Below are 17,798 nucleotides of genomic sequence, written 5' to 3'. Positions count from 1 at the left end.
ATGCAGCCCCAGTCTGGACAAGGGCTTTAAACTCGGCAAGAGCAAGAAGTGCATTAGATCAAGTAATCAAAGAAAAATGGCTTTAAGAGTAGCAAATAGTGGTTACAGCACCATTGCAGCCGATGCAGCATTTGTCATAGCAAGTGTCCCGCCACTAAGCATAAAAGCCGAGGAAAGAGTACATCGGCATAATGGCATGGAAACTACTGAAGCAGAGAATAGACTACTAGATCAGTGGCAAGAAAGATGGTCAAGCAGTCAGAAGGGAGCATGTACAAGGACTCTCATCCCTGATGTTGCTCAGTGGGTCAAAAGAAGACATGGCGAACCGAATTTCTTCCTTACACAGTTTCTCCCTGGGCATGGGGATTTCCAAAAATACCTATTTCGTATGCAGAAAACAGAATCCGAGAACTGCAGATACTGAGGATGTAGACACTGCAGAGCATACCATACTGGATTGTGAGAGGTGGGGCCAGCTGTGAAGACCGTACTTGGTGGAGCTTGGCATCCTGACAAGTGGCAACATCATAACTATGATGATTGAAAGCCAAGATCAGTGGGACATGGTGGCAGAAATGGTTGAGAGGATCATGAGGCAAAAGAAGATGGAGGAAGGAGATCAATAGACTAGAAGAGTTAGAGTAGTATATTTCATACTGCTGAGACCCTGCTGGACTGAAGTAATGCCGTTTGGTGATCCCAGTTCCAGTAGATGAAGCGCAGGAGGTTTTAGTGGGTAAACCTAGGGATCGTAGAGAAAGAGAAGAAAAGGGAGTCCCACAAACGGGGAGCTCTAAAGCGGAAACCTCTAGGTGCGTAACGCATGTCCTCCTGAGGAAAAAATATTATTATTTACTAAAGCTATCCCAGCATCTCACGAAATACTCTATATAATTTTAGGAAAGCCAAGAGACTCTTAGATCATGTTTAGTATAACGTACGCGCCTTTAGAATACGTATTACCCATTTCAATCCAAATATAGTTCGAGTTGTAAAGTGAGTAGACTGTTTATGTTGTCACAAACATTTTGATGTTCTCTCTTAATCTTTCGGTTTCTTTGTCAACACGTCTATAAAGTAAAAGTCATAAATTTCCTGCCTTTCAAGATTAATCTTACAGCAACAGCCAATCCTCAATGGAAAGGTTTCTTGTTTTTCCATGGTTCTTACAACAACACACAAAACTAATTATTACAATCGTAAATAGAGGGCTTTTAAAAGTATTTAGTCATTAAGATGAAATATATTAGTGTTTCTCATGGGAAAATATGACAAATGCTTAATCGATAATCATATACATAAATTTTAGCATACTGCCAGTAAAAGTATTGCCTAAACCTAGGAATTACGATTTTGCTTTCTTATGAAAAATTTTCGTTTATAGCAGTTCAACCAATTGTAAAATTATGAAATTAAAAATTATGCATAGTCATAAAAATCATTTCAGCAGGATGAACATAAACCACTCGTCTTATCTGGTACTGAGATTAATATTTTTCACAATTTTAATACGTTTTATTTTCATGACAAAACCTTTGTTGGTACAATTAAATCTTTGCGATACACACCAATTTTTTAAATTCTATACTTATCGTGTACTATACCAGATCATTTAATATATTTGAAAACCCACGGGTTGATTACATTACATTGCGCAGTAAAAGTAAATTTTAAAATTTTGAAACACATTACTTTTAGATTGAAAGCTGAAGATGTTACTAAACAATACAAATAAAGGTATAACTATTAATATAAAAACATGCATTTTAAATTAATAATAATTTACTTTTTTACAAATTTTTCTTTTAAGAGTACATTGAAATCAAATTTAGTTAGATTTTTTACATATACTTTCTATTTTAGAATCTACAATTTTTATTTTATGAATAAATTTCACATGTTGAAATCCTGTACGTGTATCCATTTGTACTGTGGATGTTACGAATTATTTATTCACATTTTATTTAGTTGCGTAACCATGATGCATTCTTCAGTCATAAATGAAATTCTTCTAGTCCTATAGTCACTAAACAATTATTCGCTGACGAAGTTTTAATTGGGTCCTCAGGAGGTTGATATGTTGATAGGGACATTTAATTTAATATTGCTCGGATATCGAAGCCTCCTTAGAAGCCTCAGCAGTTTGGATTAATGTTTTGTTTGTGTGACATTTAATTTGCTCTTTAGACAGTGTATACGAACATATTTCTTTGTTATACATCGATAGAATATAATTTATTCTAAGAAGTATTGGTATATTTACTAATCGTACAACAAGTATGATGGAAAATAATAATCAACTTTGAATAGTAGAGGTAAATAAAAGACTGCTTTCAGACATGATAGCAGTATTGGTGACAGGTTCTCATGCATCGATTGTTACCGTTAGTTTAATAATTCATTTCGTTTCCTTTTACTTCCTGTGAACGTAATAGTATTGTTATTTGACAAGCGATTTGCTCTGCTTAACAGTGTAAAAGAATTTAATAACTAATTTGTTTATTTATGGTATGCTAATCATTCTTGAGCAGTAAAGTATATAGATACCATGGTTATCAATACAAACTACAACGCTAACGCTCAGGTCTACTAAAAATCTTCAAAGGCCTCAGGATATGAGCTATTATTTTCTGTTGTGGAACAATAAAATTATTGTTTTACACTAATAAAAGGTTATTAAGTTTACTTAAAAGCAGTAAACGACACAAACAATCCTGGTAAGTTAGGAAATGAGAGAAGATCTATCGGATTCTTTTCCTTCTTCTCCCATACTAAATGTTCCCCCGTGATAAATCTCACCTATCTACCCTTGGACGGAGACCACACAATTCTCCCTGTGATTGGAGTTCCGTTAATAAATACAAAGACCTTTTTATCTTGAAACATTTCATTAAATTTTTTTTCCCATTTCACCCGTTAGAACGGCCTCAAACATTTTGTTGGAATTATGGCACTTTTGTATCAATATCTTTATTTATATTAGGAATATTTAAATTGTATCTTCAGTCGAATTTTATATTGAACTAATATAAATATTTTCTCACGGAGTCTCAGAAAAAGTTATTAAAGGCTAAAATAAAATAAAAATGTCTTTATGACAGCGGTGGAAAAGGCTTACGACATATTTATCAATATAAAACATGCTGAAATACGTCTATTTCAAAATTAAACATAAGGCATAACTACTATTTATAATGCTGTATAAGTAATATGCTATTCCTAAAATTGATAACGTTATATGTAACGATGGGTCCGAATCATCTCACCCAATCACATGTAAAACGATATCGTGTCAGGTGGTAGATTACCGGCAATATTTATGGTTTCGATATCAATATTTCCAAAGTTTTATAGCATTACATGCGTAGGATAGGCCTATCCGAGCCCACTTAAATGTAAAACGACATCGTCTCATCTGGTTGATTAGCGGCCATTTACAACGCCATATGGCAAATTATTTTTTTGTGCAAACCACACAGATGTGATACCAATACTACCTTTTGTGGATATAAATTTACAGTTTTTCAAGGATTGCTTTGCCATTTTATTGCAGTATACATGAGATTTGCCAATGTGTAAAGTATTAATCATTATAAATAATTGATAAATATTTTCTAGATGATATTTTCCTTTTGACTCCAATTTGATTTAAGTCCAGTTAAAAAAAGGGAATCTAAAATGTCATTTTTAAACAAAATAGACTGCGGTAGGTCCACGTAAGAAGAGACACTAAACAATTCCCACGAGATATTTGACTGACTGAAAGCAAGAACATTATATTTCGTATTTATATAACAAATGAATAAATGAATTTATTTTCCATATAGAAATTCCACAATACAATCATTTGAACCATTGAGAGAAAAAAGCTGGCCAATTTTACAAGTAGTTTGGCCAATTACAAACATATATAAATTACAATTCCTTAATCAGCAACCAGTCTATGATTAATTAACTGATTAGTTAATTAATCTAAACTAAATCTAAACTAAATTATCTAAAATAAACTAATTAGAGTCTAGCATTATGTTTATTACAAGTTGTATGCCCGCTGTAGCATCTGTGGGCAGAGATATTCATTTAAAACATGCTTGAAAACCACTACTCTAGCACGTTGGTGAAACACCTTACATCCTTCTGACCATAAAGCCAAGCGACTGTCTTTTTACGAAAATACTTTATATTGATTGAGTTCTTTATTTGAAGCGGAAGTTGGTTGAAAAATTTAGGGCCTAGGTATTGAATGGAATGACGGAAAATAGATCTGTTGACTTTGGGTAGTTTAAACGTTTTATTTACGAAGCTTCTCGTACTGTAAATATGGTCATTTGGTATAATACTTTCTCTATTTCCGCTCCTAACAAAAAACAGTCTCAGGACCTTAAATATAAAGAGATGTTGAACAGGTACGGTTTTTAGCTCTTGAAATAAAGGGAACGAGCTTGCTCATTTAAATTTTTTAAGAATTATTAGAAGAAAAACATTTTGAGTTGTTCTTATTTTATCTATTTAAGTTTTGTAAGTACCCCCCCCCAGCAAGGTAGAGCATATTGTAGTTTTGAATTGATTAATGCAAAATAAAGGGTTCTTAAAAGATTATAATCGCAAAGGTTATAAGTTATTCCAAATCAGGACACAGTTTTTAAACTTTTACAGGTATATTGTGGTAATATGTCCCACTTTTTTTTTCTTATCACAAATAATCAAAACGTATATTAGCACAAGTTAAGTTTTCCATGTTTCCTATTACACTGAAGTTTAAAAAATATATAACTCAATTCACTAACCCTCCCAATAATGATAACAATTTCATGATAAGAAATTTTTACGAAGTTAATTTACTACAAAGGACAACACGCACTTCTATCCCCTCACCCCCACCAAAGTTCATATTTGAGAATAAGTTCAGCCTGTTGACCAAAACTACGTAGATTTGTATATATTAAGTCTCAGTAATATCTGAATCTACAAAAATCGAAAAGAAGCACTTATATTCCTGTATAAATTGACACACTGCTTCTATCAAGTATAAGAACTCTATGACTAGATCATGATTGAAAATAGCCTTATAAAGTGTAATGAATATATCAAACGTAATTTTTTCTTCAGATGTCATTGCTAATTTCACTATCTCAACTATTATTAATCCATATCGTTATGCACAAATAATTGTGTTATGTTTTGAGATATTTTTACGTCAATTGCTGTCAAATTAATGTGTTTATAAAGATAGTTTTGGATTAAGTGGAACCGAAAACTATAGAAAGAAATTTATGTGCTAATGACAATGTTTATTTTGTAAGATTTCAAGACTATGGAGCTTCTAAATGTTTAATAGTGTTACGATTACACAAACCTCCTATTTAAATGCCAACATTGAGAGGTATTGCCCTATCAGTGTTCGAATCAAACATCAAAACTAATAATAGATCTTCAATTTGACATTTGCCTCTTGTGAAAACTACTGAGCGGGAAGAGAAATTTAGACTGCAGGGAATTAATCTGTTCGGTGTACGCAAACGCTGATACACTGGTCAGAAATCACTCGTGCATTTACATGTCTCATTCATTTATTTATAATGAACACAATTAAAGTAGAAACATAAATTATAGTTGAAACTACCATACAGGGTAAAATAAACAATAAATGCGAATGTCAAAAGGTTTCAAAGTATAGCAAAGTTTATTTGGCTTTGCACACAACCTACTTGAGTACTAACTCAGTTTACCCAGGGCAAAATGCTCAGTCCGACCTGGAACTGTTTACATGAGAGACGGTGACGTTGCTGTGGGAGGAGCGGTCGGTACCTCCATCTTGTTATATCCTCCTCTGTAATATTATACTCTAATAACAAGTTTCTGCTTAGAGCTATATATCTGCAAGTCTATTTCTCTGAGATATCTTTTAAAGCAAGAACTTACAAATTCTATTGGTTAATAACGTTTTGAAGGAAGGTTGCGTCCAAAACCTGTCTTTATCCTTCACTTCACATTCAAGGACCGAAGACCGCTCAGGAGTTACTACCATTTATATTATAAATGGTCAGTCAAATTTTAATTATAATTTATTTTACAGTGAAAGACCATTCTTACCAAACGATTTAGGGCCAGGGCCTGTGGCCTATCCAACAAAATTAGCCTCGTCTAATTTGGCTTTGTTATTTAATAAAATTAATTATCTGAAACTTTTATAAAGACGAGCAATTTAAACCTTACTGATAATAATGGTGCATAGCTAATAAAATCGGTTTATTTAATTTTAATTATTTTAATAAACCCACTGGAGCAAGTTGGCTACATCATAAACCAATACAAACCAGCAATACAACATGTATTTCTATTAGTAATAACCCTTGTGTGATATAAACTATATTTGTAAGCCATTAAAAACAAGGTAGTTATATTAGATAAGTTTTATATTCAGTCTACATAGATGGGAAATTTTTGTTATTGTATTCAATTCTACGCAAAATATTCAAAAAGGTGTTTGTCTTAAGAAAATACATAATTCCTTCCATAATAATTTTTAGAACATTAAATAATGATTAAAATTATTATTAATATGTTGAAAAATTCGTGTAGTGAAGTAAAATACGTACACATAATTAAATATATTATAACAAGATAATACATTTACCAATTAATATATAATTTTCCTTGGTGTTTTGTAAATTAAACATTAAACAGTCTTATTGTCATTTGTTATGTTCGTGTAGATCTTGATGTCAAAACTACACATTTTCTTACAGTAATATTATATTTGAGTTTTTTCTAAAAATGCCTGGGTCGAAGCTTGAGAGTTAAAGACGTTTTTATAATTGCAATTTCATTTTCTATACCCTAACCTATTCTCAAGACTTGTCCTAGAAAGCTGAAAATATGATATTCTTGAAGGACGCAATCTTAATAATGAGTGAATACTTAGTTCTCCGCAGTAAGTCTTGTTCTTTCCATGACGTACTTTTTGTCTTAGAGCTATATGAGTTCTCTTTGAGGGAATATTGGTTATAAAAAATGTCTACATACTGTACATTAAAGTATATTCTAGAATCCTTACGAAGTACGATGGAATCTACTGTTGCTATGTCGTTGATACAGCCATCAGGTGCCACAGGAGTTTCCTCAACATGCCTGGTCACCACTAGGGAAGACCTGTCACCATTCGTTGGTTGAGGAATTGCGCTCACTGAATATTACAATGTAGTAAAACTTGTTTCTTGTCATGCATTGTTGAGGCAATATGTAATATTTTAAATCTTGAGATTTTGTCATTCTTGACGTGGCCTGCGGTCATATTGACAAAACGTGAATTGTAAAACATACTTTGATATGAAATTACGCATATTGAAATAATTCTTTTAGAATTACGTATCATGCAAAACCTAAAGTCAATATATCAGAAATTTTCACACGATACATTGCTACTATTGTTCATGACATTGGGCTTCATATCTACCAGTTTTGTAATAATATATATCCTCTGAACAAACCACTATTAAATTGTGTGTTAAGATAGCCATATGTCACATGTTTAAATCACTTATGATTATACGGAATTTGTTTTCAATTTTTTTTTATTCTGAACTTTTCGTTGTTACCCATAAGAGTAATTTTGAGATATTCCCTAACGCTCGGCTAAATCCTATGGAATGGTATGCATCATCATTGAACTCGGGTTTCGTCATACTTTCAAGATATTTTGCGGACATACATATAGACGATAAACAGATAAACAAAAAAGGATTTTTTCTAGACTCCGAGTCCTTGGTTTTGATGAAGGTCAGCCAACTGTTTTGAAAGTTTGGATTGATACAGTCCTAGAGCTTTCATGGTATAACAGCTTAAAATCTTGATTTATTTCTTTATAAAACGTAGCCGAAACATTAAATTCAACCGTTATTGCTTCAAAAAATGCAATATAATATATACAGGATATACAATATAGTTCCCAATGATTATTCCAGAATACATTTATGGAAATATTAACCATGAATCCATAGTTTTATTCCAAACTTCCCTCGTATAAAATATGCAAGCAATTTAGAGACATTGCAAACTTAGATTTTTCACTTTCATTGCCTTCGTCGCAGTAAAATAATAAACTAAGACATTAATGCCCCATTGCAAACAAGTAATAAAAGAAAAGTTGTTATTTTAAAAAATGTTATTAATATTTTTTAAAACAACAAATATTCTTAAAATATCAGAATTTACGGTCATATATACGGTCATTAAAACCTGTAAAATACCACTAACTGCTTTATGTTTCTATATTACGAAATCTTATTCTACTTCATTCAAATTTGAAAGTTAAGGTCGTCAAGGAAAACTGTGTATGAAACTACCGCACTTAGAATACTGAATTATTTTATACTCCTTTGTAACTATTAGTGCGTTCGTTTAGAATAGCCTTATCGATATGAACTTGCAGTTTTAACCACTAAATTTGAGCATTTATGAGCAAGTATGAAATAGCTGCGCAATGTGTTATTAACCTGTCATCAACACTGCTTACCAGACTGTACATACTTGACACTATGGACATTAGTGACTCACCGTGTCAACTGAAAGGTACATTCATAGAGACGACTTAGGCGTATAACCTTTTCACGTAAAGGACCAAAATATACTAGACACCGAAATATTCTTTTAATAACCCTATTGGACCGATAGTGTATAATAGACCCTACACTGAGACAAAGCATTCAAGAAAATAAGTATATTAATCAACACAAATGAATGAATTTCGGTCAAATGAATAGCTTTCTTATGCTATTAGCTGAGTTGTTAGAATTTTTAGTAGGGACAAGTAAAACCTTCTTTGAGAGTGGACCCATTTTGAATAAAATCTAGCAGTTAATCGTGACAATGTATCGGAACTTCTAGACGTTGGAAGCTCCATAACACAACAGGGTTCAGAGCTAGAAGACAGGCATTTAAAGGCTAAGATCTCTCAGAGGTCAGTAATTCCTTCAGGAGTATGACATCTTATAATGACTGGAAGGTTATTGTGGCTGGAAATTCCCAGAAAGCAGAAGATCCAATAGACAAAATCTTCTCACAGGCAGTGCAACGACTTGAAGCCATGTCAAGAGAATTTTGAACATTGTGAGTTTCAAAATGCAAGAAAAAATATAAATTAAGCTCTCTCCGAAGATATATACATATGTTGGGAACTGAGTTAAAATTCAAAAAGGCTGGAAGCTATAAGACGTTTCAGAGGACGGAATTTATCAAAAATCCAAAGCTACCGCAAGTCTAAGATCAGTCACAGGCTGTAAACTAAACATATCTCCCTTAAATAAAACAATTAATCACAAATTAATAAGGACGTATAGCTCAATATTCAGTCACGGATCATAATACTAAAGTTTCAACCATTAAACTCTTCAAGGTAGTAATGATGCGTGTTTGTTTTCACAAGGTTTATATGGGTTCTGTCAAGAAATTGATTATTTAATAAAAACTTCTGCACTTTGACTCCTTATATAGGAGGTTTTAATTCTAAAAATAAAAGATCATTTATGGCAATTAACTAAGCTAACCTTCAGATGGGTTTATGTAAGCAAAATCTTCCATAGGTAATTAATAGATTACGGTGTGCAGAATTATACTTACATTTCAGCAACTATGAAACATTTAGCGTTTTACATTCAAATATTTTCGAAACAAATGTTTCGGAGCATAATATTTTTTGAGGAGTTGTATCAAACTTTAAATCACAAACTTTAAATCACAAACTTTAAATAAATTTGTCTTTTTAAAGAGACTATGAAATATAATGATTAGTTTTGTATAAAAATACAAATTGTTACTAACGTAAATAACGAATTCTATTATGTAAATAACGAGTTATATTATGCAATACTATCTAGTATAAGTTATATTATCTAGAGTAATAATATTTAGTTGTACATAACTCTGTTTTATAATGAATAAACTTATTGATTCCAATTCTTTTTTATTTCAAGAAGTAAAGCTTTTATTAATACAGATCTAACAATATAGTTCCTAATATTACATTATTTATGTTGTTTTGGATAAATATTTATATGTTAATAAAACCTACATTTTAGCAAAAACACCACTTCCGAAAATATATGGTTCGGCTTTCTAATGCCAAGAAGCTATAAAAACGGCGTTATAACTAACTTCGACTCGCAAATGACTCATTAACGCTCATTCAATGAAACACGCAATGGTATATTCCCACAGAAAGAGAGTAAAATGTTTTGCGGCACCTTACAAAATGTATGTAAGCATCAGCGACTTATTTCACCCTATGAAAGCGAGGCAGACGTAAAGTCACTACAGTGAAATCCTCTACTTTGCGTTACGGCTCACTAAACCCTTTAGTTTACAAAGTGTCTTGTAATTCGGCCCGAGTCTCTTAATCCTAATTAATCCCAACTTTTCAATCTCCAATGTCGGAGATTTACAAGAAGTTCTGATTTAGATATTCGTCTGATTCCGTGCTGACTAAAGAATCTAGTCTTGCTCTTGTCAGCTCTAGTCTAAGGCAATTTTATTAGTGACATAAACGACATCTCCCATGTCTAGTGACTAATTCAAACCATTATTCAAGTGTAAAGGTATAAATTAAGTTTGTACTTCGAGATCTCTTAATGTTATTGTGGTTTATAAATATGTAGTAGCCGGGAGTCTTATATAATGGTGTTATACGCTGACTTTTATTTACCACACACACACACACACCATAGCTTAGAAAATTTAAAATTATAGGAAATAAAATCACAACCTCTTCTTTTCATAAAATAATAAGTTAATGTACTCAATCTTAGGTTTGAAAAATATCTTTTTATGTTAAATCCATTGCTCTTTCAGATAACTTCTCTAAATACAGAACAACAGGGGAAAAATATTTGATCATTCAATGTCCTATTACAGACATCCAAAGTAGTAAATGTTTGAAATTTGTAATCGTGTCCGAATGAAAACGGCTGAGGGTAAAATTATAAAGTTTTGTTAGTACGTACTTGAGTGACACTATTAGGGCGTGATATTTCATTTGTTCATTGATAATAAGTAAATTATATTTTTTATTAAATTTAATTTTTTCAAGGTTTTACATATTGTTTTACAAGATAATTTAGTATATATGTATATATACCAATTTCACAAAACAAGATTATGACTAGTAGGTATGGGAAATATAAAATATTTTTTACATATTTAATAACAAAGACGCAAGTTTGTATGTTTATCGAGTAACTTGAAGAAATTCAAGGGAGAAAAGCAAGTAATTTGCAACTCTTTTTGTCTAATCTAAGAAAACTTAAATATTATCTTGTGGCTGCGGTCGTTCTTTTTACAAATGTACTATCAATATGTGGTGTTTTTTTTTTTAGTTTTTGATACACTAAGGCCAAGATTAAATTCATATTCACCTACCAAAACCAGATTGCGGTGTCAATTATGTAATTCTATAGAATAATCTAAAATTTAAAATGTTATTATTTTTTTACATATTTAATAACAAAGACGCAAGTTTATATGTTTATCGAGTAACTTGAAGAAATTCAAGGGAGAAAAGCAAGTAATTTGCAACTCTTTTTGTCCAATCTAAGAAAACTTAAATATTATCTCGTGGCTGTGGTCGTTCTTATTACAAATGTACTATCAAGATGTGGTGTTTTTTTTAGTTTTTGATACACTAAGGCCAAGATTAAATTCATATTCACCGACCAAAACCAGATTGCGTTGTCAATTATGTAATTCTATAGAATAATCTCTAAAGTTTATTATTGTTCAGAAATGGCGAGAAGCGGAAAACTGAAACTTCTACAAAGCTCCTGTTTGCACACCAACCAAACACGGCCTCGAATCCTTACATCAAAGGATGTATGTACTGAATACATCCTTACACCAGTAATGTAATCGACTACGTAGGTATCTAAATATATCTGACAGGGCTCACAGTAACCTCAGAACCGACTTTCGTACCGCAATATTTGGATATGATATTAATATGGTAAAATTATTATTAACATTTTACTAGTTAGGGAAGTATTAACCTACTGAGGCGATAAAAACATACTAAAAAGTGAACAATAGATGCTTAGTAGTGATTTTCATTAAAATCTTTAGTAGCCTATACAAATAAAACTAATAAGATGAAAACCAGGTATATTCATAGCAAAATTATTATTATTATTTGCCAAAAATTTGTTTAGTTATGATGAGATCTAAAAGAAATTTTAAAATTAAAACTGCTTTTTTTTATTGTAAAATTTTGTATTTTCGTTTATATACGAAATAAAAATCGAGTAATAATAATTTTGCTACATTACGAAAACACGTATCATGTATATTTCTACGATTTTATGGTTTGGATATAAGTATTGTTTTGTCAAACTGGATTAATTAATTAGAATAATTTATTAATAAAACTCTTAAGAAAAGACAATGAATAAAATATAATCATAATATTTTAATTTAACGCATAAACAAGGTCACCATCTTCAACTTGCTATTCGGGTATTTATTGTTATAACAATATTAAATTACCATTAATACTATATTATAATAATTATTATGAAATGTAAATATTAATATAATAGGATTAATTAATATTATATTAAATTATCATTGTTAAACATTTAAATATTAAATTTGTTTTATGAGAGATTAAGTACAACATCGCTACATAGAATGAAACTGTATCTAATAAAATAAGGTTACCAGTACAAAATACTTGCTTCACAACATTGCGATATGTATGCTATAGCAAAGACTTTATGCATGCATCTTTGAATGTACGTTCGACCTTTCATGTTTTAAAAGAGTACGTTAGCTTTGCTTATTCATGTGTGTCTCTTTGTGTGTGTATATATATATATATATATATATATATATATATATATATATATACATATCAGTTTCATGTTCATATGCTTGTTCAAAGAAATACTTATCATATTAAAAGTATAGCCTTGAAAAGTGTTTAATATAATTATCAAGGATACACCTTTAAAAACATTTGTATTTTTATTTGTACTATGTACATTTTGGATTCAAAAAATCAATCTGAAGGTAATCGTAGGGGTAAATAAATGAAGTAAATAAATATGCTAATAAATATAAGTAAATTTAAACCAAAGTGGCATATGTTTTAATTACCTTGCTGGCTAAATGTATGCTTCATTTTATACGTGATAAAATTATTTAAAAGTCTATCAAATAATTTTTTTTTAAACAATTTTTATCATTCAATTGCAAGTGCAATTATTTCGTTACTTTTGTAAATTTCTAAATGTTCTAAAGTTGACAAAAGGTGACATTTTGCATGTGAGTAAAATTTAACGATTGTTTTCGAAATTTGCGTATGTATGGCCACTTATTTTTAAATCGTTAGCATATTTTTAATTTGACGATGCTTTCAATAATCTTATGTTTTCATTAGATCTAAGTTTGAAAGAATGGCCGGTTTGTTCAATATAGTGGTTTGGACAATCGTTGCATTTTAATTTGTATACTCCACCATTGTTACATTTTAAATAAACAAAATTCATTAACATTTGCCCAAAAGTTTCACTAGTATTCTAATATACTGATATTACAACTTCTTATGTGCCATATAAGACAATGTTGATTCTCATCTGAAAAATGTCACTTATATTAAACTAAGACATTTTACAAATCGTGGTAATGATGATGTTCTACATCCTTTTCTATTTTTACGAATAATAAACGTTTCCATAGTAATACTAAACAATCTTGACATTTTCTAGCCGGTATTGTTGACTATTGGTCTGCTTATACACATATTATTAGAGCCGTCGTTGGTTCACCTGATTTAGCAACGTACTACCTTGGTCATAAAGCCCAATTGCTCAGTCCATCACCTACTATTTACCTCCTAAAAGCAACGGTTTTTGATTAATCGATTCTAAATAAATATTACAATTATGTAAGTGGGTAATTGTGAGGATCTAAGCTGTTCTCTACTTTTATATGAAAACAATAACAGTGAATCTCTTAGAGTGATATTTTAATCGTTTTGATGAAGAACTGTTTCATCAAGAAAAAAAAAACTTTGACTATATTTTAGAATATTTGCCGCTAAGTTAATTTCTAGTTACTTTTTGCTTATCCATTTTTTTTAATTGTATTTACCTTTTAGTAACCTACATATGAACATTCATATAGTCAGTATTGTTATAGGTTTAAACAAACATAATGTCATGCATATCATTTAGGTGTTATTTAGACAGTCAAGGTGTTATATCTCTCTAATATAAGTATTTGTTGATATATATAAAAATATATATATACTAGCGGACCCGGCGCGCTTCGCTGCGCATTTCAATAAGTTTCCCGCGGCTTCGCACGCAATTTCCCGTTGAAAACAGTACACTATATTCACTTATTCATTTTCTATCACATTCTAAACATTGCTGAGATAATTGATAGTCGTTCCTTCGTGAGCTTCTTGGGCGCATTATGAAGGTATGTACCACATTCCTGATACTTCTGTCAAAAAAAAAACAACTAAGGTTGATTTTATAACATTCTTTATATTTGTAGCCAACGTAAGATAGTAATTATGATATCTGCATTGCTCTTCTGATCAAGCATGAGCATGGTTTATATTAAATAAATATTGCAGTTAAAGGTGAATTTTTACGTCAAATTTGAATTGTATTATCTGGATAGTAAAGTCTATGTTTAACAGTGATTGCAGAAACAGTTTAAACAAAATTTGTCGTTTCTCTTAAGCTTACTCTATGCTTTAAAACTATAAGTGTAGTAATTAAATTATATATAAATATATTTTTTGTCGCATTATATATGTTTACAAAGAACAGCTGATTAAAAATTTGAAAAGACTCTTTCACTTAATAACATATGTTTGCTGCAATGCATTTCTTACGGGTATTTCTGTAACCAGTGGGGCGGAATCCTGAATCGGGAAAGGGATAAAAAGTATCCTATAACCTTCTACAGATCAAGACGAACAAAATATAAAAAAAGTTAGGCGAATCCGTCTAGCCGTTTGTGAGTGATGCTGTTACACACGAACAGTTTCATTTTTATATATATAGATATACGACACGATATGTATTATACATAGTTTTCCTTCAATACGAATTGTCTAATTATGGCTGAAAATTAAAAAAAATATGCTTGGCTGTGCTTACAATTCATCAATTGAAAATATGCCCTCACAATTTAATTCCTCAGTCCAGGAATTAAGTTTAATGGACTTTCTAGACAAATCTCACCATCATAATACTATTTATACTGTTTCAAGGATGAATATTTATGAAAACGTGTAGTTGCTATATTCTGGTAGAACTGGTAGAGGTTATTATGAAGACACTGTTATATGTTAACTTTTTACAGTATAGATTTATTAAAATATAGTTGAACGTATGATAAGAATTAAATTTTAGTATATTGGTGATTTAAAACTAGAAGTCCATATAATTTTATGGTCAACATATAATTTGTGTACATAGCGTGATTTTCTACAACCTTTTAATTTCATAGATTTTTATGAATAGATTTATTGTAATTATAGTAGAGTGAATAAACTAATCATAATGCCAGAACTAACTACTAAAACTATTATAACTGCTAAATTTAAAATAATTAGCTTAATTAGGCGTACATACATTTACGATACTGACACACATCACTGTATGTTGGGAAAGTTTTTTTATTATAAATTAAATTTAAAAAACTTATTTCGAACCATATAATATGAAATGTGTTTTAGACTAATAACGTAATATAAACTTTTAAGTTTTTACATACATATGCATGATACCTTGGCCGGATGTAGTGGGTTGCAGTTTTTTCATGTCATACAAAAAAGGTAAAATTTTACAACACACACACACACACACACACACACACACACACACGCACACACACACACACACACACACACACACACACACACACACACACACACACACACACTCACATATGAAGTAGGTTGAATAACTCTTAGTATTTCAGGATTATACTAAATACTTAGCCACTTACGATAGTAATCGTCATTTTCTATAACACAGTCATGAAATGTCATGAAATGCGATCGAAAGTAGTCGATAAACATAAAACAATTAGAATTCAAAATGCAGAATATGAATATCATAGTATAAAGGCACACTAAACTGACTTTAAACTTAATAGGATTTATTTTATACATTAAACAAAAGAAAATAACGAAAATAAGCAAAGAAAAATGCAATATGATTTCACTGCACAAAAGCGAAGAGACGAGTGCATATTAATATGAAATGATGTTTTAACCTGCAGCTCGGACTAGAGGTCATGTACATGACAGTCCTGTCCTATGTTATTGGTTTACCTTTGTAGTGTCTGCGAGTCCACATAAACTGATTTATACCCAACACGTCAGCGGGCTGCCCACGCTAATGGAATTCGATGTCAATAAACGAACGCTGTGTTTGTGTGGCGAGTACATTTATAGCGTTCATTGCGGCTGGGTACTCATACAGGGTTTGTCCAAATTTAGTACTTATGAAGAATGAAATTGGGTATTTTACCATATATGTATAGTACACAAATTAGCAATGGCATTTTCCTAAGGACTCCATTGGAGAAACACCAACTGTGCTTAGGCTAAGCATGAATAATCGAAACTTCGATGTAAAAACTCATATAGACCCTTGGCTGCACATTGTGTTGAACACAATCAAACTGCAAAAAACGTTTCTCTCTATAATTAGTATCAAGGGATGTCTACATTATGATGATCAAGAATACGAAACATTTTGTGGTTAGAAGATATAGAGAAGCCAAAATATCAGCTCTTAAAAAATCACAAGTGGCTATTTGACATTCACTTAGACCCTTGGCTGCACATGGTGTGCAACAGAATCAAACTGCATCATAATGTTTCTCTCTAAGTAGTATCAAAGGATTTTTAAGTTATGATAATAAAGAATAGGTAAAAATTTTGTTGATAAAATATAGTGAAGCGAAAATATGAGCTCTTAAAAAATCACCAGTCGGACTCAAACATGTGTCTAAAGCTAAAGAATATTTTTAATTTTGTCACTATTTTAAAGAAAAATAATTTATTTTGTTTACTTGTTTGGATACCTCATGTTTCTGTTGTCTTTAATGTGTTTATAACGTCGTTTATTGTTCTACTTGTTTTTATTAATACTACTAAATTTAGTAAATATCAAGCAATTATTGGAAAATATGTTTAGATCTTCAGCTATATGTTTATTTGCTGAAAGTATATACACTTTTGCTTGATTATCCCATACAATCCCTGAAAATTAAATGTATATTTTCTTTTATTTATTTCCAATCAATACACAAACATATTTGACAAAAATAGGAATAATTCGCGCAAAATCTCTACGTCTTCGTGCAGAGTCCTTAAGTCAATCCAGCGGCACTATGAAAGAAACTAATTAAACTAAAGTGAAAGAAATATTTAATGTGAAAGAAAATTAAACTAAATACTTCGTACATCTTAAATTATAAAATATTTACAAAATATATAGGAAAGTATCTAAGCTGTATTCTAAGATATTTTTTTGTATAAATAAAAGTGAAATAATCCAAAACAAAAAATAAAAGTTACTGTGAGAGAAATTGGAGCCCCCTCTGCTAATCGTACACTATGTATCGTAATAACATAATATATGGCATGAAGCGTGGAAATTGGCAGTATGTGCGTTTTTTGGGTACAGGAATGTGTGGGCGTGTGTTTGCGTGTACTTGCGAGTGGGTAATTGTTAAGGTTTAACATCATGTGTACTGCAATTGAATGAGTCCTTTAA

General features: G+C 31.0%; 1 protein-coding gene across 1 annotated transcript; it reads left to right on the top strand.

Moving 5' to 3' along the window:
* The first annotated feature begins 76 nt into the window (after positions 1-76).
* On the top strand, positions 77-427 carry LOC124355562. Its single transcript, XM_046806725.1, has one exon. The coding sequence runs from the start codon at positions 77-79 to the stop codon at positions 425-427; it is 351 nt and encodes a 116-aa protein (XP_046662681.1).
* Positions 428-17,798: the final 17,371 nt, after the last annotated feature.

This window comes from Homalodisca vitripennis, chromosome 2 (genome assembly GCF_021130785.1).
Source record: "Homalodisca vitripennis isolate AUS2020 chromosome 2, UT_GWSS_2.1, whole genome shotgun sequence".
Lineage (NCBI taxonomy): Eukaryota > Metazoa > Arthropoda > Insecta > Hemiptera > Cicadellidae > Homalodisca > Homalodisca vitripennis.
The sequence above is the reverse complement of the archived record's forward strand: the minus strand, read 5'-3'. Positions and strand labels throughout refer to the sequence as shown.